Here is a 26,012-nt window from a genome sequence, read left to right as displayed (position 1 = left end):
AAGTTTCCAGCATTTGCTGCAAGGCTGCAAGTTTCCTACTGGAGTGGTTACTGTTATTGGCTTCTTTTCCTTTTTTAAACACAAAATTAAAAAAAAAAAAACTAGCCTAAAAATCTACCCACTGAATGTTGTCGGAACTAGTTCTGAAAGTGTCAGTGTTTCAGAAATCTCAGCTTCACTCTTCTCAATGCCAGTCTCCTGCAACTTCCACATGTATGTGTTTTAGCAAAAAGAACTTCTCCACAGACCTCCACCCTTCTCCTACACACAGCAGGCCCCATCATGAATGGTCTTCAGACAAATGTGACTGAGCAGAGCTTTGTGCCTCATCACAGGCATTGAACACTTGCTTCACTCACATGGTGGAACAAGGGAGATAGGCAGGGATCCCACTCCTTCAGTCCTACAAATACACACACTTAGAACCATACTTGTACAGTGGAACATCTGAAAATATGCTGCTTTTCTGAGGAATTTCATACTGTGCTTAAAGTACATTTTTTAAATGCAGAATTACCATAATCAGTGTCATTTCATTCTGATCCACATTAGATTTCTCATACATCCTAAAATTCTAATGTTCACATTGGTCTTATTTCTTCACAGATGAACTGTCTGGCAACACATACTTTGTTCAGGATCTTTTGATCAGCTTTGAAATTTATATGCCAGATGCTTCCAATTATCGGAAATGGGACTGGCCCCAGAGGAACTATTTAAAAAGAAACAGGAACAGAAGTCTCACTTGTCATCAGCATTTCACTAGTACTTCAAAAGGCCACTCTGCCTTTGCGGAGAGAGACGGACATTTAATATGTCACTATCTTGCAAATACAGCCAACTACTACCTGCCACAAATCTTGTTTAAATAAAGGATGTTCACATTTCATTACAGCTAGCTGAAAAGCAATAAAACCACTTTACTGATAGGATGAAGATTATGTTCTAGTATGACTATTCCTCCTCCTCTTTGATTAAGAAAAAAGATTCATAATCGTTTCTTTATCTGCAAGCAGAATTGCAACTGAAGAACATGCTGTTTTTTTCCTTTCATCTTGAATTGCAAAATAAAATACTGGCCAGGCATCATAGGCGATCCTGATTAGACTTCTAATGCAAAAGGATATAGAATCAAAAGTCTCAATAAAAATGTTTAGAAGTGTTCTACATATCCAGACATACACAACTGTATTTGACAATGTTCATTTCCACATCTGGAAGAATGTAAAAAGAAACACCTTTTCTGAAAGCACTTGCAGCTTTTTATCTAATAACTTCTTAGTTCTAACCAGGTTTCCATTTCTGTAAACACAGCTGAAGACTTTGCATACTTCAGCCCAATAGTTAAATACAGGGCAGTTTTCACTCGTGTAACAGCTGGGCATATCCTACACCTCCACTTTCACATGGAGGGCAATATTTTCCCCTTCCCATGTTTCTGGCCAGGTATGACAGCTGAATTTTGTTTACCTGAAGGATTCATGCACACATTCAGTGTTGTCAGGTTCCTAAAAACCCAAGCAGAAAGAGAAACTGGAAAACAAAATTACTTCTTCATGATTCGTTCTCTTACTCAGTCTTTAGACCAATTAAAAATGAAACAAGTAACCAATATCTGCAAAATTCTTCTCTCCAAATTTTCCAAAGTGCTTTAAAGCAAAATCTTTATTCTTTTTTCCCCTCTTCCTTCTCAAAAAACACAGTTCTGACACAACTATACTCTGTGTCAAGGACATCAGGCCTTACCTGTGCCCCTACTTAAACTCCAGAGGACTCCCCTTCCCTTAAAGCAGGGAAAAGAGTGATGCTTTTTCATTTGCCACCCACCACATTTTGCTATTGCAGATTCAGCAACCATACGTGAAGTATTATCTTTTACTAAATAACTGGGTAAAGTTAATTAGAATTCTAAAGAGCTGTGTGGGTGTGTTTTCTGCTTCAACCTCCTCACACAACACGGTGACTGATATCACAGTCCAAATCAGAGTAAATTCAGATGCCAGGTCACACAATACACTGCCTCATGGGTCCACAAATGGGACAGGGACCATGTGTTTAGTCTGCATTTCCATAGTACCTATCTTAGCAGGTAAGTATCCTTGGCACAACTGTATAAAAGTAAAGGGTAGGAGTTCAGTTTACAGTTTCCTATAAAGTGGCTTATCCCTTCATAACTGATAAGGTTTTCCCAAGATGTTACTGAGGGGGAAAGAATGCCATCATCTCCCACTGCTTTTACAGTCTCTTGAACTTGATTCTCAGGTCTACAGTAGTCAGGATAAATTCTTTTTTTTAGCTGGCAGTAACAGTTCATCATTCCAGCTAATGGTACTAGTTTCACATGCATCTCATTAGTTCATGAATTCAGACTGTATGGAGAATGTCATGAGCAGCATTCACCCGCTTGAGGCTTCCAGGAATAGGGCATGAGGTCAACTCCAGGGGAAACCATCTATATGCCCAAGGCAATTTTAGGAGCGGTACAGTCAGGACAGCCTCACTGACTGGCAACATTTCACTTCTGTTTTACAACAGCGCTTTAACTAAGGAAGCGACAGCTGTACCATCTGATGCTACTTTATTCTGCTCTGAAGAGTTCACTTCTGAAAAAGTTCCTGTCATATACAGAATTAATAGGTATCTCACTGCCTTCTCTTTCTGCCTCCTTTAACCCTAGACCATTAGGAAAGTTTATTCTCTAGAACACATTCAATAAACTTTTCTCTTCCAGCATGCTATGGCAATATGATTCATGGTTGCAATTAAAGAACAAACACTTTTCCTTCAGATAACCCAGGAGAAAAAATTGTGAGGTAGAGCCACATGGGCTGAGCAATTTTCTTAAGGACTAATTGCAAGTACAGGGAAGAAAAGTTCACCAAAGCTGCATGGGTCAGAACAGAAACGCAATAGTCATTAGTGTAATACTGTGATGGAAAACAGGCAGGCCTTCTCCAGATACCGAAATACTCCATTTGTGAACTGCACACCCAAAACTGTGCCGCAACTTCTAACTAGCTTATGACATCTAGTTGTTTCAGTGTCATGTCTTTTTCCAGTCTCAGAGCCCTTTTCACTACATATTCTCAGCAGTTTTTAAGTTACCAAATCTTTAGCAAAGCCTAGCTCTGCAGAGCAGAGTCCTATACCTAGATGCCTCATCCAAAGCCAGTAGATGCTCTTGTTAAAGAACAATTGAAGGTGGTCATTTGCACACAAAGCAAAGATGGTCAATTGTCCCCACAAACACTGGATTTACATGTGCAAAGCAATAGCTACCTGAGCAGCCAAGTGCAGATTCTCTGAATTTAAACGTTCTGCAAACCTTCCCAAGCTCTCTGTCTCCTTGCTGATAAAGGCTGCAGGTGATAATCTCTTCCCCCCCCCCCCCCCCCCCCCCCGCCCCATGGAAGATAGGGGCAGAATCTCTCCTTAACAGTATGAAAAAAAAAAAGGCACCTACTTCAAAAGTAATATCTCCGTACATTACTCATCCCAAGTAAACTCAGAAAAATCACATGGCACTTTCATCAGTACTCTTCAGTATTGATTCCCTTTAAGGATGTTTTCCCTAAATTCCATCTAACATTAGGAAGATAGTTCAGACACTCTGTAATGAACAAGTCTGTAACTTGTTCTTCCTACCAGTAAGCCAACTCAACCTGTGACCTTAAGTGTTCTAGTACACATATCCCCACCTCTGTTTTTTTTTTTTTTTTTTTTTTTTTTCAGACTTATCACTGAGAATCCATTTGGAAAGCATCTGTGTTCAAAGAACAAAGAGTTCATTTAAACAATGGGTCACAATTAAGTCAACAGACTGTAAATATACTTCTAAAGCTAATCACATACTCAACATCCTCTGAACCAGGATGTCCCCTTTCCTAAACAAAGTTTGAATGCTCCTATAATACGAATTCTGCAGGTGGAAAGGCAACCTGCAAACACTGCAGCCTTGAGACTGGAATATTAGTAGCTCTCCTGTCTCAAACGCTAGCATTTTCTACAATATGGCTAGCAGCAAACAGTCTTGGAAATTACATTAACCTCCATTCTCTCCACTCTGTGTGACACCAAGCTGCAAGCCTTGGTCCAGGGGTTCAGCTGTTATCCAAGGCCTAGTCTAGGACAGCACAGCTGCACAACCTCTGCTCAGTTTTACTGAGAAGATTAGGTGCAAGAAGGTACATTACCTGAAACTCTGCAGAGGAAGTAAAAACAAACAGAAATATAATCGTCGAGGTTGTAATAGCTAGCAGCTCAAGGATTGATGAGGAAAAGTACTGACAAGGAAAGAGTAAAACCTAAAAAGCAGAGAATTGGAAAACAGCAGCTCAGTACCACCGAAAGCAAACAAGGTCCAAAGAGCAGCAGAAGCTTTTATTTCCCCACCTGATGGCTATCTGGTGAGCAGACTCATGAAGTGTCTCAATAGCAGTGGTAAGGATATTAATGCTTAGGCCAAAAGCATTTAATCATAGCTAGCTATTGCATTAGCCAATAGATAATTGCTTTGTACTTTTAAATTGTGTATATTCTGCTGGCAGAGTCTCTGCATGGTAAAAGATGCCTGCACAAAGGTGACTCAGTGAGAGCAGGTTACAACGCAACTGGTCATAAAAAGGGGGGGGGGGGGGGAAATCACTAAGATTTTGAATTTATTTCAATTTCATAAGGTTTGAAATAGCATTTTTGCAAGATAGTTGTTTAAAACAATTACAGACTTTCAGTATTGATTTTTTTCATATTCTTTTAACACTGAAAGGGGGAAAAGGAACACTATCCAAAAATCTTATATTTTCCTCCAAGTTTTTAACTTCCTTGTTTCTACTCTTCAGTTTTTCAGAATTTCTGCAGCTATTGCTCACCATGTTATATCCAGTTAAGGAACTAAAGATAGCTGGGAGAAAGATAACATCATCAAAGATAACATCATCAAGCACAAAACAAGTCCCAGAAAAATAACAAGTTGGGATTTTCCTTTCAATTGCTCCTAGATGAGCTCCCCTGAAAGGCCATACTCTGTCTTTTTCAACTATAAAGGATATAGAGAAACACTAGCTTTTCTGAATGCTCTCTCACCACGTATACCTCTGCGAGCTGCTGTTTTATCTGGGGGGCACTGCCACACTGCTGAAAATGGTTTGCACCTTTTCCAGTCCTGAGCAGTCAGAAACTATTGAATATTTCAGCCTGGATTTTCTCCTGAATAAGGATGAAAATGGCATGAGCAGTGTTACCTTTTTTCCAGTCTCAAAAAGTAAAAGGCACAAGCAGCATTTCTTAACTATCATTGTAGAAGTCAGGGTTACTGCTCCCCTTTCAGGAAAAAGCAGAACTCTAATGCCCATTTCAGAGCATCTTATCTCCAATGTTCTGTTCTGTCCATGACTGCTAGCTTTCCAAACACAGCATCTAGGCTACTAGTTACAGCTCAGAAAAAACATCGAAAAGAACGTTGAGGCCAACTCCAAAGTTAGGAAATGCCAGAAAGAAGGCTGTCTGCACATTAATGACTTTTTCCTGATGAATGAGAGGGAATAGGATAACTGACCTTAAGCATGACAATGTAGCCTATGAAATTCTTGTATTCCTGCAATTCCTCAGCAGTTGACTCTGCAGAGTGCTGCCAAGACTGTACAGCATTTGCCAGGCCAGTGAGACTGGAAGGGCATTAGACTTCTCTAGCATCCCACTTCATTATGACATACAGTGCCACAGCACCTGAATAAGGTTTGCCTTGCTTCCTTCTAGGCAGCACTGCACTAAAAAAATTAATGGAAGACCAAATAAAAAGAATGGTTACCACAGTCCCTTTCCTCTCTAGTATATGCACTCCAGCTTTCACTAACCCTGCTCTCAATGCATGCTCATAACACACATCATCTCAACCTGCTACCTCCTCAGAAATATACCTGAAAATGAATAAGTTAATTACAATTCCATGCTGAGAAAACCTCAGTACATCTCTCTAATATTACAAATAACATCTGATTTTACTTTGGGATGACTAGACGTCTTATTACTAGCAGAAAGAGTTAAAGTGATGGATGTTACAATTCATTGTAATGCTGAAGTGATGGTATTTAAATGAATCCTTTAGTTCTTGTGCATGAATTGTGAATTAAGGATCAAAATACAAATTAAGTAATGGTGGGACTGAACAGGGTTAGGCAGGAGTTTACAGGGAAGCAAAAAGCAAGTTGTTCTACAGGAATTCAACTTTCCTTATTCTGGTATCTTCGTATATGTGAACAGCTCCTCTCTGTGCAAATCTCATCTGGCAAATACTATTGCAAGAGCTCACCAGTAAAGATGACAGAGATGTTAAGTATAGTTAGATGTTAAGTCAGGTGAAGAAATTTGCTTTTGTAATGAAGGTTTCAGGCCATTGGAGTGGGAAGCAAAAGCTAGGTGGGGAAAAAACAGCATCATCAGCAACTGTCCTGGCTGCCATCTACAACTTGCCTTTCATCGGTGAATCTTAAAGCTCTTTTCAAAAGTGAACTTTAGGGATGATGAGACCCAGAGAGGTAAAGTAAATTCCTCACATTTATAGACGAGCGATGAACAGAAACTAACTTTGGATCTCTCAAGTCCCGTTGCCCCATATGTGACCTCAAAAGCTCATCAATATTCAGGTCCCAACAACACAGTTTAGAATAGGAGGCAAAACCAAAGAATGGGAAGAGTACACTGTCTTGTTTATTTACAATGCCTATGTGTAAAGTTTTCTTTCTCTGAACACAACAGAAACAAAGAACAAGAATTTTCTTTGCTCACATTTTCAATCCTGTTTTTTCACTAGTTCTGTGCTCTAAGCAACACTCGTCCTTCTTCCCTTGGTGCTTGTCTGAACATACTGTGTCTTTGTCATTCCCTTTCCATAGAGAAATTCTGACTCCACTGACCAATTAAAAGCTGAGTTGTGAAGCTCTGAAGTTTTACCGGTGGGGGAAAAACACAACTGAACTGAAAAATCTAGATTATTGTCTCCACTGAAGAGTGGAGACACTCCACCCTGCAGAGTGCTTAACCATTCATTGTCTGCTCTGTTTAGCTTGTCAGCAGGCCAGGCAGCAAACGTACACTACCTTGCAAGCAATATATGCACAACATGGAACTAACTACTCAGTGGGTCTGTTTTTGCAACCTGCACTAAAAAAAACCAAACCCTGCTATTTATAACAGGGCAGGTGACATACACACTGGGCAGAGGCCCACCCCATGACCCTTTGCATCTCCTGCACACAATACACACATTTCTGATGATGCTGTTCTTTCCCTACCCTATGCTGTTGTTGCTTTTACTTCCCACTCCAATGGCCTGAAGCCTTCATTACAAAAGCAGATTGCCTAACCTGTTCAAAACAAGCAGATTTAACACCTCCGTCATCTTTACTGGCGAGCTCTTGCAATAGCATGTGCTAGATGAGAATGAGCAAGATTTGCAGGGAGAGGAGCTGCTCGCATATACCAAAAATTTTAGAATAATTGATTTCCCCTAAAACAACTTGCCTGCTTTTTGCTTCCTTGCAGACTTTATCCTAAACTTTTTTGAAATAACCTTGCCTCACCTGGCCTCAGCGTGCTTGCAGCTCTCACCCATCACTAGTCCCAGGAACCCAGCGCCCGCAGTGTGAAAAAGCCAGACCAGACCAGGCCAGACTTACCCTGCAGAAAGGTCCAGTAGAGCAGACTGAAGGCAGAAGGATCAGGTCGCTTTGCAAACAGCAAGACTACTCAGTGTGAGATACACCATAACACTGCGACACAAAGTACACAGAAAAAATAAAGTGGACCATGCCAGTAGTGGAAAACACTATATGTCAATGAAAGCTTTATGTCAGATTAACTAACTAGTCATGCAAATAAGAACACAGATTTATAACTTTAAAATTAATTAATTAATCCAAATAGAGTAAAATGCTAGACTTAAGCATGAAAGATGTAGTGTTAGATCTCCTAGTGACCTCTCCTCCATGCTCCAAGCAAGATGGCAACACTTAGTACAACAATAATCAGAGGGGCTGCAAGGGCAAGAAATGTCACAGTAATTGGAGAATTGAACTACACCATGCAAACTAGACAAACACTACACTGTGCCATGATGCTGAGATTCAGTTTTTAGAAACTGTCAAAGACTACTTTGAGAAGCATAGAAAGGAAATGCATACGACCTACTACAGAAAACTAGCTAAAGAAAAAAGCAGGCTAACGTGGTTACAGACTCCCCGGTGGGTTTCCCAATCCTGGTACATGTGGGCAAAAAGATTTTATTATTTGCTGAGGCTTTTTGCAAATGGCTTAATGTTCAAACTCAAAAGATTAAAAAAAGTTTTCCAAGACCAGTGACTGGCTTACTGTGTTTTCACCTCAAGCTTGCCAGAGTTTGAGCCTTGCCCTATGCCTCAACTGGATGTGAGCAACTTTCTTTTAAAAATTATCTTCTTATTTCTGATAACCTCAGTTATCAACTAGCGAAATTCTGCAGGGATCTGTTCAGTGCTATTCAACAGAGCTGTATCTGATCTGACAAAGGCATGCTGAGTGACATTACAGTTTGCTGATGATACTAAATTATTCGCAATGATAAAGTTAAGGGCTAACTGGAGAATAGCAGAAGAACTTTGAAAGAACTCAGCAAGACTCAGTGGCTGAGTGTTAAGTAAGAGATAAAATTCAACATAGACAGATATAGAGTAAGTTATGTGAAGGAGGGAAAAACAATCTTCACTTCAAATATAAAACAATGAGCTTTGCAGGCTGTATTTACACGGTGTACCACATTAATGCCATTATTATTAAACACCAACAACCTGTTCCCCAAAAATGAAACCAGCTACTCATTCAGTATCATGAGCATCAAGCATAGCTGTGTGAAAGTGTCTCAATATATTTATAATAACGCTTTACATTTCTGATTGTTCTAGGGTGCAGCCGTCTATGGATTCAACATAACATTAAACCAGAAAACAGTAAGGTCATATATTATAAATTAATACCAAGTAAAATAAAAATTCCAATCAATAAAAAAGGTAAAGCAGACACGTCCTGTAAAAATTATACTGAAGTTTTCTGAAGAAAAAAAAAAAAAAAAAATCACTGAAACTGACTGACAACAGTACCACTCTTTCCAGTTCAGAGCATCCACTGACTTTCTCACCAAACCTGAGCACTCAACAGGTTAAAAAAAAAAAAAAAAAAAAAAAAACAAAAAAAAAACCACCAAGGGGGGGGGGATTAGAGAGAAAAGGAGAATATTTTTTGTTTTTAAACCTGTCAATGTGCAAACTCACCCTAGAATCTGAAAATCACACTAGGCTTTTTTTTTTCCTTCTTCTTCTTCTTTTTTTTTTTTAACATTTCATTTCAATCACTATTATATAGTGGGTATTTTCAAGACTCAGTTCAGTTTAATTCTGGTAATTTTGAAGTCTATAGATCATATTCTCATTGACACAGACATGCCATGAACAGTCTTCAGTGGTCTTTCACAGTTGTAATATTAGGAAACTCTGCAAAAAATTACGTTCAGAAACAAACAAAAATAGACTGCAGCTCAATTCCTTTTAACCACAGTGGTTTAGCTGGAGGAAAAGGGAAAAAAAACATACTAAAATAAAGAAATAAAACTCTGATGGACACAAGCAGCAAGTCAGGTTAGTTAGATGACTTCATCAGGTTACTCATTTTAAAGACCCAGACAGCATCTAAATCTGAAGAACACAGCAGATGTAAGACTGCTCCGTAAGGTAACTCAGTAACACTACAGTTCTGGGCAAAAATAAGAGTTATCCTGGAACTCTCAGGGTTGGCTGATAAAACACTAAGTAGCATGTAACTTCAAATTGCTCCTCACACACTTTTGAATGTTTAACTCTTCAAATGCAAGATTCATAGAACTATGCTGATGAAAATGTTGCCTTCTCCCTCTTAAAACTAAACTTGAACCTGACATTAAAATCCACTAAAGCCAACATAAAAGAGGAATCCTTGTCCACTCATTTTTCAAGACTGAATAATGCACGATGCTATATAACTGACACATTTGCTTCTATTAACCAACCAGATATCAAACCCTGTAGAAAACAAACTGAAATGAAGGGCCATACCTGTAACACTCAGACAGTTGTTGGAAGAGGATTCAGAGGAGTTCTTAGGGAGCCCATCTAGATAGCATTACACTTTTATATTTCATGACCACATTGCACACTGAGTCCGATCAACAGCCCTGCTTTTGCTGAAAAGACTTAAGCTGAAAACTGCAGCTCGCAGAATTCAACATGCCTGCTCAGAGAAATTATGATAAAAGTTTAAAACAGACAACTTATAAATTGTAAAAATTCCATTAATCTCCTATACTAACTTGAAGATATAAAATAACATTATCAGGTTCTTGATCGGTTTAAAAATCCAATATATTGTACGGGCTAAGAAAAATATACAAAATAAGATGCCCTGTCCCAAGTAAATCAAAGAAAAAAAGAACATCTGAAAGGAGGCCTAAAGAGACTATCTAAATCCATCATCTTGTCCCAAAACATTGGAACTATGTCATTACTGTTTGTTTTCAAGTGGCGGAGATTCCACATTTTTCAAAGTAACCTACTATAGTCCATGAATTACATCAAAAAAGTCAGTGAACAGCAACTAAGTAAGCCTCTTTTTAAGTTAAGCTTTACTACACAACAGTACAAACCTCTCTTGCAAAGCTTATGGGGTCCACAAATCAAAAAAGGTTTGAAGTTCTACCTTTCCCTTCATTTTTTTTTTAATTTGCTATAAGTATATATAACAGGCCTTGTGCATTTTTTCACCTCCAAAATAAGTACAATGAAATATGAAACTTTAGCATAAAAATACCATTTAGAAAACACTATACAATTCATTGGACAGAATAATAATCTTTCCATTGCATTCAGCTTAATATCATAACTTAGTCTTCTAGAATATAATAAAAGGGGAAAGTAGATATTCTCCTATTTTTTCTTAAATAAGACATTAAACTAGCGTCATGCTGCTGGTATTCAATTGTTTTTCATTTCAGAGACTGCACACAGAGTATCATGTAGATGTTTCTTCTTCTATAAAAGAAACCACATAACAATTGCAGTGTTTTAGACAAGTCATAAATAATGCATCCTTAGTATTTTAATGTTGTTTAACTACTGGGAACAACAGGTGTTACTTCTATGCAAGACATCTGATATCCTTGGATAACCATTTAGATACCCTAATTACCATTTAGGCCCCGTATCAACGCTAAAAGGAACAAAATGTTGAGTAAAGAGATCACAAAAAAGAGTAGGTGTGGCTTGGCTAACCACGAGGGATCACATATTTCAAAGTTTTCTAAAGACTTCAGCTTGGGAAAATTGTAAACTGTATCAGAGAGACCAAGTGAAAGCAAGTGGTAAAGCAGGCAAATATTCTTTAGACATGAGTAGACGTGAACTCATCTATACAACCCCAGATTTTTAGAGGAAATCATATGCAGAAAGAAAAACAGCGAGAGGCAAAAGCTTTGATAAGATGTTGGGAATTATTGAGGTTTTTATAGCTCTGGTAGCATCTCTCCTGATTTTGCAGTTCCTAAAGTTGCAATGGATACGTAGCCAGCTTCCTCCGGGACCAATTCCCCTCCCTATCATTGGAAACTTGTGGCTGCTGGACTTCGAACTTCGTCGAGAAACTCTCGCTAAGGTATTTATTTATTTCTACAGCTGAAAATGTATTTTAACTTAAGTTATACATTGCATAGGAATGGAAAATATTATGGAAAATAATTTTATTATCCTCAAGTTTAATTATCGGCCAGTTTCAAAGATTACAAAGACCCTGCACTGGTAAAAATATTTCTGAGAAAAAATATCTTAATTGCTTTATTCATTGTTATTTTCTCTTTTGGATACCGTAACACCCTTACATAACATTATCACAAGCTCTAAATGTCAACAGCACAATATTCCATTGACAGTTTTATTCTCTGTTATATTTTGTGTTAATATCCCATCTTGTAAACTATCTCTGGTACAACTTCCTTTGCCTAACATTGATGTCACTGGCATGTCTCCAGGCTGTAAGTGGTCTGATCTCCTTTAGATACCCTAAACTGACTTTTTGCTTATTCATGCAAAATTTTGCAATACCCAAATAATTTTTGAAATGGAGCAGGATTCCTGTTCGGATCACAGCAATATTACGTTATAAACCAATTTTACCTTTACAAAAGTAAGGAACTTACTTAAAACTCTATTTCGAGGGAAAATACAAGCATGATTTGAGGAAAGACAGTAGAGAAAAATATGAAAAAAAAATCACTAGATAGCTGAGAAACTGTAAGAGTACAAAAACATTTCTTTGCTTTCTTCAGATGTAGAGGCAAGAAAACAATAATTTTAGTTAAAACAAACAAAAAATAGCCATGGAATTTTGCCTTTGTTCATTTGTTCTTTGATTCTGAGCTGACAGATAAGATGTTTCTCTTTTTGTGGTGTTTTCTCAAAGATGTTCTTTTGACAGTTGTCCTTAGTGTCTTCTCCATAAGAGGAGGTGCAACTATCTTCTGTATCCAAAGCACCCCACAACAGAAGGCTAAGTTTTGCTGAAATCCTTAACCCAATTTGATGGTGGCCAACATGTTTAGTTACAATTACAGAAAACTCTTTAAAGGAATTTGTATATATGTACGTGTGTCTGGTTTTTTATGTGCATGTCTCTGTTTTACATTTATTAAATTACTGTTATTAACTCTCCAGTTAACTAACATCTATGGAAATATCTACACGGTGTGGCTAGGACAGTCACCTGTGGTTATACTAAACGGATACAAAGCGGTGAAAGATGGCATAGTCACCCATTCGGAAGAGCTTTCTGGACGACCTCTCACCCCTTTCTACACGGATATGATGGGCGAAAAAGGTACAAGACATTACAGTACTGAAAAATAAAGATGACATTGTAAAGCAGAAAGATGCTTTTCCTATACATACACTTACAGGATTTACTGCTACACAACTACATAACTGGGCAAACAGGTTGCATGCAGAGCTAGCATGTTAAGAAAGTGAAAACCAAAAAATTTGGCCTCTTACACAGCATATCATTGACTTCTTTTCTTCCTGGTGGATTCAAAGGAACATGTGTCTAGAGGAGTGGCCCTTCAATTGTATCAGTTCTAAAACAGAAGATTGTTCTTATGAAAGATACCTATAGACAAGCTTAGGTATCCTTACAAAAACCTGTTACCACTGAGTTTTCAGGATCACATTTATAAGCGACTATATCATTGGCAGTCATAAAAATCCAATTACAGGCCAAAAGTCAATATCTGAAGTCATGATACTCTCTTTGTTACAGAAATAGATCTTCATTCAAATTCAGTTTTGTCTCCTACAGTGAAAGGATTTCCCTTCCCAGCAATGAAATAAACATTTGTGTTTTCTTCAGGTATTTTTCTGACAAGTGGCCACACCTGGAAGCAACAAAGACGCTTTGGCATGACAATTATAAGAAGCCTGGGACTTGGTAAGAACAACTTGGAACATCAAATACAAATGGAGGCCTGTCACCTTGTGGACATCTTTGCAAACACAAAAGGTAAATTCATTAAAAGAAAAAGACTTAGAGCTTTTTCTGAAATGTAGTAGATTCTGGGAGTGAAAGCCTCAGCACACATTTTATGAGCAATACGGATACGATTTCTCATATTAGCGGGACTTTTACTGGCTTCTTAATTGCATTCTTACCAAAAACAAAAAAATGTTTTGTCTGCTGAGTTGGCAATACAAAATTGTTTTTAAAATAAGGATAGTGAAAAAATGTTTATTATCAACATAGTCTTGGGGACAGCTGGTAGCAATTCCTACCACCAAAGAAGTATTGAAATCAATCTATGTTTTCCTCCATAAAAACACAATTTGTGACCTGCAAAATTGTGACCTAGTAGTTCTAGGGCAGCAGGCCTTTGGGATCTGGCAAAGGAAGAACTCCAACACAAGGAATTTATCATTCAGTTGTCTAAAACTTCTTTTGAGATCTGGATGAAACGGAAACCAGTAAGATTTTAGCAAGATGCCAAAGTAAAGCAACTAAATATAAATATCCTGAACAGCCAAATCCCTCATCCACATCATGTTCCATACTGATGAGAAAATGCACAGAAGTTGCCTAAGGTCTCTCTCTCACTCTCCCTGCTCTAGTTACAGCAAAACAAGCTCTCTTCTGAGAGCAACATATTCATAAAACTTTAAGATGCAAGAAACCAACAAGCCATCTAGTCAGAGTGCCTGTACAGCCCAACTCTTTACCTTCCAGGCAATCTTTCCCCAGTTTTAAACCAAGTAATTGTATTTGCAAGAAGGAGTACAAGGGTTGGACTGAAGTCAAGGAGATACATAATACACCACTTTCCTTAGTAGTACAGTTCAACAGTTGTCCTTAGCCTCTGTTCATTTGTTCTTGTTATGCCTTTCTCTGTTAGATTAAGTGATACTTTAAGAGTCAGTATTTTCTTTACATAAAGACATATGGTAGCTACATAAAAGTAGCTGTTCAAGTGATCAAAGTTACCTCTCCATTTTCTTTTTCCATTATTGCTAGATTAGTAATATAAATCCTTAAAAATGTTAGGCTTTGAAAAGAATCCTGTGGAGCCCTGGTAGAAGTGTCCTCAACCGATAAGACTTCAAAAACTGGCAATGATGAGTGTCAGGAAATTAGTTCCTACCCATTTAAAAACATGTTTCATTGAAATGGTTTTGTACACCTCAAAACTCATTATCTCATGAAAAATAAAAATCAAGATAGTTTTGTTGACGGGCACTAATTATATCTTCATGCTTTAATTATCAGTTAAGCGTCTCAGCTTTGTCCACAATTTTGCCCACGTTCACTTTGGGTTAGCCAGTCTTTATTTATCCACATCTTCCCATCTTCCCTTGTAACATTTTGGCATAGGATTAGTATTTCTCCAATTGTTTAAATTTCTTGCCTGCTCCAGGATTTAATAAATTTTAAGTGAGACAAAATTCAGTGGGCTCTTTCAGGACCACCTGGTGCAACATACCCATTGATTTCAAAATATTTACACCTGGTTAATGTTGGTAAGCAAACAGCTATGACTAAATGATGAAGGTGCTGCACCAGCAAGTTAGTTGGGCCTTTCTGAACAGCTATAGGATAGAGCCTCCTGTGCTACTAATGGCAGCAAAGGTATATCCTCCTAATACATTACATTTCTAAATATAGAAGGCCTCTATGATTACTGGAATCTTGTTTCAAATATAGCTTTTAGGTCCTTGTGCTTCCTAGCAAAGTGCTTTTCCTTACATTTTTTAGCACTGGCTTTCCAAATTTAGTAACCTGTTTATATCGATATTATTTGATCCTTTCCCCTGCTCCATACAATAAGTATTTTTCTTTATTTCTCATTGCTGTCTTCATCTTGCCACTGAACCAAGATGGGAACCACCATCTACCCTCAATCCTTGATTAATTCATCTATACTTGTCCTGAAGAGATCTACAAGTGTTTCACTGTGCAGGATGGAATACTTTTGCCTTATAACAGTAGCAAATACATACTCTACCTGTATTTTTTTTTAAAGGATTTACTCATGTTTTATTACTAGCTGTGGGGGGATAAAAGCTTTTTTTTAAACCAGCTTCAAGTCATAACATCACTGATAGCTTAAGACTAACTGCTAATTAGATTTCCCCAATAGCTCTGTTACTCAGACTCCTCTATAAAACTGCAAAAATTTCCTTCCTACTCTTTATCATGCATTCAATTTATTTGGAATGTGCCAAATTAACATTTCATTCACTCTCTAACCTTACTTTTTCAATTCAGCTATTCTCCTCTCTTGCCTATATATTCCAGTTAGCTTCCAACTTTATTCTTACTGACTACAGTCTTTTGGTTTTTGTATTCCCATTTTTCACTTGGACAAAGGTTACATTCGGTTTCTCACTGCTTGCGAGGCCAATGGTTCATCTTTATTATTCTCTGCCTTTTATTCTTCCTTGACCAAGAACACTGACCACACAAACTTCCTTCTTTTGCAATTGCCTTCTAAAATTCTCTAAAATCATTTTCAACTTGCATAGTCCCTGTGTGCGATCAAACTTTTGGCTCCAGTGCACACCATTATAGGCAGCCACCTCTCAACCAAAATCATACATCTTTACAGCCTTCTGATTAAAACTCATTTTCATTCCAGGCAGAGGACTACGCTCTTATCCCTTGGCTCTGTGTCTGTTTTTCTTATTATAAAGTTGCAATGAGAATTGTATGCGTTTTTAAGTCACTTGAAGAAACGAAACTCTCTTGGTATTACAACTTGCTTCATAAAGCAAGGAAAGTCATCAGATACCTCCCCCTCAGTTTTCTTTTCTGTTCCTTCTCTTCTACAGTTAGCTCACTGAAAAAATATTTGATGTTTTCATCTAGACCAAATATTTCCTGGCTTTATTTCCCATTTGGTCACAAAAATCCAGATCATTGATTCCTTACCTCTTCACAACCCTTTGTTGCCAGTTCTTCCTCTCATGGCATCTGCGGATTGCCTCCAAATTCAGTAGTCCAGAAGTTTTCATTTTTCAGAGGTATTAGATCCTTTCAAACCACATACCTCCCCTTTCAGTCTGACCATTAGCCTGCATGCTTTGCACTGGAAATCTCTGCTTTCTTTTGACACAAAGAAAACATAGCACATCAAAAACGGGTTACATGTTTCTATTTCATTATCCACATCTACTATATGGTACTAAGTACCACACCTAAAAATAGAAATAACATTCCCCATCTAAACGCTATCCAAAATGACCCTGTTTGCTGCTTCATTTCGTCTTGCAATCAGTTTATATTCTACACCCAGTTACATAGTTCCCTCTCTTCACCAACAGGAGAAATTAGCTATTCTGTTTTTCCAGATAATGTTCACTGAGCTACACAGAGACCAGTTTCACCTCACCAGACTATTCATGCTACCCAAACACAAAACAAGCTTTTCTGTAGGTTTCTAGTTTTCCATGGATTTATATGGAAGATTATGTCTTCCACATAACTCTTGCAATAACCCACAGTTCACTTTCCTAAACCCATCTGCTTAGCTATAAAAATGGCAACTCATACCCTGGCTGTTAAACTAACTTAGCTGCTTGCTACCTCTTGAAACAGATAAGAGGGTTTTAACGGCCTTTTTCTCTGTGGCAGCATGTGTTTGGGCTTCAATTTACAGCTGCCAGTCTTCACAAAACCTGTGAGAGAGCTTTGTATTTCTGAGACCTTTTCACTCCTCTGTCAGATCTGGTTGAAACTGGGCAACCAATTCAAATGTTTCTAAAGACCAGGAAAAGGAATGCCAGATGAACAGACAGCATAATCACATTTTCTTAGAAATACAAGCTTAAAAAAAAAAAAAAATCCCCCTTGTTTTATGCAAAACATCCACCACTCTATCTTATAAAACTAAACCATTTCTATTCCATGCTCTAGGTAAAAAGATGAAACCACTTATGATACGGACCATGAAGTTTTACAAAGAAACAACAGCTTCACCTCAAAGAATTGAATCACATAATCTCAAATATTCCAGAAGAATACAATAAGTATAGGGACATTTAAGACAATTCAGAGAACAGCCTGTCATATGCAGTAAGTTAAATCTACTATCCACCAAAATACCACCTAGAAAATAAAAAGGGAAAAACATCCATTACATGTAACACCACAATCCCTAGAAACAAAGTCCTAAGCCAAGAAAGGACAAACCTTAGCAGAAAAGACAAAGGTCAATAAGATGCATTATGCAGAGCCAGCTAAAACTCAACAGTTCAGACACCACCACAACAGAAAGAAAATGTGGATTTTAGGCTAGTTTCAGCAACAGCATATAAAACCCATTGTCCATCCCGCCTGCTGTCAGCTCTAATAATTGGCCCTGTCACTCGTACAGGAGCAGTCTGCTGTGCAGCCAGGGTTTTATAATTCAGCACTTCCTAGAAGACAGGACGAGGGCGGTTGAGAGGATTGCTGCATGAAACAGAGCTTCAAAGAAACAAACTAAACAGGATAGACGTTATTCGGGCTGCAGAACCAAGTACTCAAAAGTTAGGAAGTTACTAATTCCTATTTGTAGTCCAGACGTAGCACACTACTTTTTAACTATCTACTCAGACAGTTTTTTTTCCACAGGATACTTTACATAGCATTCATTGGTACACTCAGATTGAATACAGAAGAGAATAAAATCAGTACAGGAATGACTCTGATTCTGGATTTCTCCAGCTTCTAAGTACTTGACTTTGAAACCTAAACACTATTGTGTTCAATACAGATTTGTATAAGTTCCACCAATTTAAATTGAAGGTAGGAATTTATAAAATGGAAAAATTACATCTTAAATGTGAAGAATGTTTAGAAATATGAATACAGACATGTATTGTTTTATGTCTATATAACTCCGCATGTAAACAACTGCTGCTTTAACCCTTTTTCATAGAAGCTGTTTTCCACCCTCTAAAATAAGCATTATGCAAGTTTTGCATTTGCAGTCTGTGAAAAAAGATTAGGTTTGTACAGCTTAATGTTCAACTGTAAGTATCTGCCTTCGGATTTGAGAACATATGTTCCAGTCCATTGCTTGTGCTTTCACACAACCCAGACCACAGGTCAGACAGAGGGTAAAAAAAGACCTAACAGTTCTCTTCTCAAAACCAACATTCACTGTATCTTACAAGAGTTAAAAGCAGATTTAAAATACAGATTCACTGCATTTATAATCCTTCCACTTAATTTCTATTAAACCAGAGTTCGCTTGTGTGAAATTTATCTAGAAGTAGTGTGAGCTTCTATTCTCTGAACTTCTGTCACTGTTAGTGCAAAAAAATTCTTCCTCTTCTTTCATTTTTCTCACTGCGCTCTATTCAGAGATATTCACTAGTGCTTGTTATATTCGCAGGCAAACCTTTCAACCCCCATACTTTCATTGTCCATGCCATTGCAAACGTAATCTGTGCTGTTGTTTTTGGTCATCGCTTCTCCAGTGAGGACGAATCTTTCAGCAAGCTTATCAAAGCTGTTCATTTTGTGATCTACTTTCAAGCTACTATCTGGGGAAGGGTAAGAATTTGGTTTTCTTGTTCTTATTCCTTCAAAGTAAATCTGTGTTTCACAAGTTAAAACAAATGAATTCAATGCCAGTGACTATTATTCCCAAACCTTTCCATATCATTGCTCCACAAAATACTGTGTGGCAATAAATTAATATCTACCCCCCTATCTCTCATGACTTCCTCATATTCCTTCTTTATGTCAGTAACCCATGGGTCCTAAAATTCAAATTCTAAATCATTATTGTTTTCAGCAGAGTTCGAAAATATACAGTGTATTTCAAATCAAGAACCATTTGCAGTGTATTGTGCACATAAGATTCTTAAACCCTCAATTAAAGTAAATTTTAATAATTTTCATTTAGACATCAGAATATAAAAGTTCAGTTAATAAGAACTACGCCTTCCAAGTCCTATCCTTTTGAGAAGGGATCTTATTTCTAATGCACTTCATGCTACCACCAAGACCTGAGGTAATCTGAACTTCTCTAAGACACAGGTCACAAAATTTTATCATGACAGAAGAATATTTTGAAGTTCTTTAAAGCTTAACTATCGCTTAGCTCGTGCTGATATGGGATGTTAGCATGTTTCAACTGTAACAGGCTCTCCAACATTCCCATAAAGAGATGCCTTAAAAATCAAGTAAAAATCAAAGTTGGGAAAGCCTCCTGCTTGTGAGCCAGATTTTGCTCATGATTACTCTGACCACCCTTTCTCAGAAACCCCTGTTGCACTATTAGATATTCATCAAAAAAGTAAAATATAATCATTTCCCTGCTCTCCTGTGACCTGATATCCACTCATCACATGGTGTTGACACTTCAGTCATGATGGAGAAGGAGAAGTTACGTGGTTTTTGCTGGCCAATAGATTCCTCATCACCAGCATAAATAAAGCAACAGTTTTGTCAATAGTCCTACAGACTGAAGTCTATCCACAAAAAAAACATACACAATACAAACAAATGAAAAGAAATGCTTTTCCCTAAGAAATACACCTGCCAGTCTCTCTTGGAGGAAACCCTTCTAAGATTGCGTGGTCAAGTCAGCTTCCATACAACTATTCAGTCTCCAATCTCTTCATTACAGATAAAAAAGTTTGGCGATTGGATATTGACCCTAAACATAATCATTACAAATTAGACTAGTGAATATTTTCAACAGGTCATTAATAAATCTAAACAAGTTTTTTTCAATGCCAGTTTATTTACAGGGCAATGTAAAGGTTTCATAATCTCCATTAAAACATAGAAGAATTTAGGTTGGAAGGCACCTCTGAGGATCATCCAGTCCAACAACCTGCTCAAAGCAAGTCCAACTAGGTCGGGTTGCTCAAGGACTTTTTTAGTCAGGTGTTGAAAACCTCCATGGATGGAAATTCCACACAGCCTCTCTGGGCAATCTGTTCCAGTACACGACCACTCTCATGGTTAAATAAACAAACAAATAAAAGCCCTTTCATCTACTTAGCACTTCCCATGCTCCAACTTGTATCTTTTGCCTCTTATCCTAATTAGAAGCCCATGCACTGCAGTGATTCCACACAATTATCAGGAAATCAGAACTGCATTCTCAGTTTAAAAGAGCTCATGTTTTTTTCTTTCTGTTCAAAATCACAGATGTATGATGCTTTTCCATGGCTTATGCATCATTTCCCAGGACCTCATCAGGAAGTGTTTGCGTACAATCTTTTCATGCACAATTTAGTTATGAATGAGGTCCAGATTCATGAGAGAGAGAATGCAGGTGATCCACAGGATCTCATTGACTTCTACCTAGCTCAAATAGCAAAAGTAAGTATCTGTTTATCACACCAACCCCTCCTTGGCTTTAGTGTCTACTACAAATAGTTGCTGTTCAAATACTGCTATAGAATTTTTACATGCATACTTCATTCGTTTGGCACAGAAGATGTTTTGGTGGGCTGCTCACTGTTTTCATCAAGCGATGCCAATTTCTACATGACCAGTAGTATGTCTAAAATCATCCACTTCTTGTGAATATTCCCTACAGACCAAAGATGACCCTACCTCTACATTTAATACAGACAATATGGTTCAGACTGTGGTTGATCTTTTGCTGGGAGGGACAGAAACAACAAGTACCACCCTTCTCTGGGCACTGCTCTATATGGTAAAATACCCAGAAATACAAGGTGAGCAAAACACATTGTCAGAGAACTGCATTCAACATTACATCATAACGAACATCATTACAGTGTAAGTATTAGTTCAGCCATTTAGAAATACATCAAAATTAACTGTTAATAATGCATAATACAAATGGTGCTATGTCAATAATTGAGATCTAAGAAATTAAAGATCTAAGTTTATCCAATGAAACAAACATGAATTTTCCCCACCAGCTCTCTAAGAAGCAATGCAAGCAGAAGTTTACAGAGGCCGCTACCATCCCCTTCTAGTGAGATAAAACAAAGGCAGAATAGCAAGCTAAAGACATAATTTCATATGTAACCAAGACCCTTCCTAACCTTCAAGGTGGACAAACTTTAAAAAAGCACCTAGTCTGATATGTATTTATAAAGAGGAATGACATCTGTCATTTCAAAGTTTAATCTGTTTTTGGAAACACATTCATCACCAAGTGGGATGTGCCTTAAGTCAGAGATCATCTTGTGCTCTGGGTATGTGCCCTTCCTTGAACTGAAAGCGACACAGCAGTCAAACCACATGCCAAGGCATTTTATGGCAACGCAATTTCTTTTTTCCCCAATCATGGATCACATCTGAAAAACTGCTGGGAACAAAGGAAGGTAAAATATTTTCATTCCTCTGCAGAAAGGGTTCAAAGAGAGATAGAAGCTGTTCTGGAACCCTCCCAACTAATCAGCTACGAAGACCGTAAAAAACTGCCATACACAAACGCTGTAATTCATGAAACTTTGCGGTACAGCAACATTACTTCTGTTGGGGTCCCTCGACAATGTGTGAGAAATACAACTTTGCTGGGCTTTCACATTAAAAAGGTACAGAGTGCATATTCATGTTTCTTACAGCTTTCACTTATTAATATTTAGTATTTATATCGCATTATCACCTGCAATTCCTAACTTGGCTTTGGAAGCATGTGGTAGCACGTCACAGACAGGAAACAAAGCTGACTGCCCTGAACGAAGGATAAGTCTACAAATGACAGGCAAAAGTAAGTTTGGGGGAAGGCTAATGGCACAAGTAGCAAACAATGAACACAAAAACTGCAGTCTCCTTTCCTAGTAGCCAAATAGGGTTGATGTTTGGATATAAAAGCAGAGGATGTGTTTTAAGGAGCAATGAAGACAAGGGGTTTAATGAATTTCAAGCTAGTTAACAGTTACACATCACCTGGAGCTACCAATGATCATCCCTAAAAAACCCCAAAAATGTAAAACCACGCACTTAAGATAATGACAGCTCAATACACTGACACAGATCCAAGAGACACAATGAGATGATGCAAGTATCCTAAAGACAGTTAGCATGAATTTGATGTGGTGGAACTGAAAGAGACAGCGAGAAGTACAAAAAAAAAAAGGAACCTGGTATGATTAGTCTGATGAGTATCTAAAATGATCCAAGCTGCAATCTGGCTTGGAAAGGAAGGGACTTAAGTAGCCCTGACATGAGGTAACGTATAGACAAAGCCAAACATAATACATTACAAGAAACAGAAGATACAATGGCTCGTTATGCCTGGATGTACAGGCTATAGGAAAAGTCAAAGCAGAATCCAAACACTGGGCTCCGGACACAGGATGGCATATTATCTACTACAGAGAAGGAAAGGCCAACAAGGATTCAATCACACACGGAAAATATAATTTCTGCTTCTTTTTGCAGGGCACACTTGTACTACCGAATTTGCACTCTGTTGTGTATGACTCTGAGCACTGGGAGACCCCTTGGAAGTTCAATCCAGATCATTTCCTTGATTTAGATGGCAACTTTGTAAACAAAGAAGCATTCTTACCTTTCTCAGCAGGTAACGTCCTGACATTATAATCTCGTTCACTGTGTCATGGAGGCAGAACTAAAAATATTAATCTGTTTCTAAATTTCTCAGTGCTACAACTTGAGAAAAACACTTTTATAAAATGTTGGACACAAAGATTTGAAGTCAGGTGTTCCACTGCAAGGGCCACAAATATCATCTTGTATTTTATGTTTGTATACATTTGAACAGAGGACATTTATAGCTGGGAGATATAATGCTATCTTCTTGGTATATGTATGGCCCCCACTATCAGGATATCTGAGCTTCCCACAGTCTTTAATCTATTAAATCCTCTTAACACCCTCAGATCAGGAAATGGATTTATTCTCACATTACAAACGGGGAAACCAAAAACAAAAGTAACATGTCTTGTCAAAATATACACGGGAAATACATAATATAGCAGGAAACTGAATCTCTGTCTCCAGAAACCTATACTAATAGTCTAGCAACAGGTTCTCCAGTATCTCCAGAAAACTAGAAACACGCAGTCTTTTCAGTAGAATATTATTTTGTAATCGGAAAAAATCAAAACTTTTCAAAAGCAATATTGTAGCGTTCAGTAAGAAATACCTAATTTACAATGCAATGATGCAAAGGAAAAGTAAAAAGCAGAACAAAGAGTCTGAAGAGTATTCTCATCAGCCTCTCTAATAATCAGGTTATAAGGAAAAGTAGCACAACACAAGAAGCAGGCATTGTTTCCTGAAAATTTGAATATAAAAATTAAACAATAAAAACACTGGAAGCATATTTACTCCCCAAACCAATATTAGCTGAGAACTTTTCATGTTATAGTGAAAAATTATACTATTGTTCATTTATTGCAGATAAAAAAAGCAATTACTACACTAAAAAATGTACAAAGCAGTGAGATTAAACATAGTGAATCCAATTTTCAAAACCATCTGCCCAAATTGCCTGTAAATCCTAAAACCATATTTGCAAAATAACTTAGCATCTTACCTTCTTTGCTCACCAAATGTCCACCAGTTTACATGAATGAAGACAACAAATTTAAGTTACCATTTTAACCAGGGCATAGGAAATTTTCTTTTTTACTTGCTTCAGTGGTAGTTCTGTTTACATAATCTGTGAATGCTGAAATACACTGTGAAAACAATATGCCATAATGAGTCGTTGAGTCTATACATTGCTCTGTATATGCCTAGGTTTCATTCCCTTACCTCAAATATCTGCTCCTGGACAGAGAGAGAATATATTGTGCTATATGGACCAAATCCAGCAGTTCTTACTTTCTAACAACATTAGAATAAGCCTAATTACTTCCTTCTACTTATCTTCAGAACTGTATCCCACAGCGTTCTGGTTCTTGCCTCTCAACTCCCAAAGACAGGACTCCAATATATATGACGCCTTTTAAAGTCTGGCTGCTTAACTGAGAAGCTCTTTATGGTTGTCACAGAACACAACACAGAGAACAAGCAGCAAAAATGAATAGGAAGAATCTTTTATATCCTCCAGAACAGAAAAAAAATATATATATATACAAATATATATATACACACACATACAGAGGAAAAAAAAGAATGTTGGCATCACCAAAGATATAGTTTCTTAATTAAATAAAAGTAAATATTCCCCCCCAAAACTATCTTCTCTATATGAAAGAATAATTAACTTAAATCACCGGGATTTATGAAACTCAGTAGAATTTTTTCTGAAATTCTTTTACAGAACTTAGCAGTAAACAACTAGCTCTCTTTCCTCTTTTCTACAGGACAGCGTGTATGTTTGGGGGAACAGATGGCACGAGTTGAACTGTTCATCATCTTTACCAGTCTGCTTCGGGCATTCACATTCCAGATCCCTGAGGGAGTAAAAGAAATCAATTTGGAGTATATTTTGGGTGCAATACTGCAGCCACATCCATATAAACTCTGTGCGATTCCACGCTAGTTTGCAACATACTACAAAGCAGAGGCACTTCTGCCAGTCAATAATCATAAATATTTAAAAAACATCTATCTCTATCTCATTTGAATTCACATTTAGGTAGCTCAGTATAACAAATTAATATGGAAGTGTTTTTATTTAGGTCTGACCCTGTACATCCGAGCTTTTTGAAATTAAAATAAATGTACTTGCCAAAGCTCATATAATCATGTCTTAAGTACACAATAGTATGTTAGGAAAAAAAAATAAAGCATTTACGTACTCACAGTAGCAACAAGTTAGATGTAGTATTTTAGAGATGTGATCTGCATCAAGCAGAGCTTTCTGCATGTGTGCTCAATCAGATACCAGACTATCTTAAAATAGCAGAACTGTTCTGATGCAGCAAGGATGCACAAATTAAAATTTTATTTCCACATGCTGTTATTCACTTCTCTGTGTTCATAAAAGTTATTTTCTTCACAGTTCTTTTCTTGTATCTTTTTGCAGAAGTTACCAGTGTACATACACTCAGTTTTGACTTCTTTTCCTTTCACACTCCCTGGGAGCATTATATATTGTAACAAACTTCAGCAGGTGCATAAGTGTTTGCAAAATAGTGCCTATTACAATGACAGTTCATTTAGAAAACCTTCCAGCTACTTCTTCAGTATCAGTTTCCTATTTTACTGCATCTCTTGGATCCAGGTGCTTTTCTTACAAAGGTTTTCTTCTTTTACTAGACTATCTTCTACTGAGAAACACTATTGTTTCAATAATTTACTATTTGAAAGTGAGAGTAACACCCTTTCAAGAAATGAAGATAATAGAAGATGCCAATATTTGTTAAAGCAAACACCAGATACAGTCCTTCGCACGCTAGAGATTTGGTACTCCTGGTCTTTCCTTTTGTTGTCTCATCCTTCCACAACAGATGTGGAAAGATCTGACCACTTAAAATTCAGCTGCAAGATGCTTTCAGTTTTCAAAGTTCAATGGGACCAAG

General features: G+C 37.5%; 1 protein-coding gene across 1 annotated transcript; it reads left to right on the top strand.

Moving 5' to 3' along the window:
* Positions 1-11,234: 11,234 nt before the first annotated feature.
* Positions 11,235-25,558, top strand: LOC112980145 (cytochrome P450 2J2-like). The gene is made up of 9 exons (XM_026094805.2): positions 11,235-11,706; positions 12,762-12,924; positions 13,453-13,602; positions 18,968-19,128; positions 20,740-20,913; positions 21,134-21,275; positions 21,919-22,106; positions 22,957-23,098; positions 24,852-25,558. The coding sequence occupies exons 1-9, from the start codon at positions 11,536-11,538 to the stop codon at positions 25,028-25,030; spliced, it is 1,470 nt and encodes a 489-aa protein (XP_025950590.1). The 5' UTR covers positions 11,235-11,535; the 3' UTR covers positions 25,031-25,558.
* The last annotated feature ends 454 nt before the right edge of the window (positions 25,559-26,012 follow it).

This window comes from Dromaius novaehollandiae, chromosome 9 (genome assembly GCF_036370855.1).
Source record: "Dromaius novaehollandiae isolate bDroNov1 chromosome 9, bDroNov1.hap1, whole genome shotgun sequence".
Lineage (NCBI taxonomy): Eukaryota > Metazoa > Chordata > Aves > Casuariiformes > Dromaiidae > Dromaius > Dromaius novaehollandiae.
This window is presented reverse-complemented; position numbering and strand designations above follow the sequence as displayed.

Excerpts from the sequence above, each read along its gene's own strand:
- LOC112980145 (XM_026094805.2), top strand. The coding sequence starts at position 11,536 with ATGTTGGGAATTATTGAGGTTTTTATAGCTCTGGTAGCATCTCTCCTG. Across the intron at positions 11,707-12,761 it reads GTCGAGAAACTCTCGCTAAG|TTAACTAACATCTATGGAAA; the intron begins GTATTTATTTAT and ends TTAACTCTCCAG. Across the intron at positions 22,107-22,956 it reads TGGGCTTTCACATTAAAAAG|GGCACACTTGTACTACCGAA; the intron begins GTACAGAGTGCA and ends TTCTTTTTGCAG.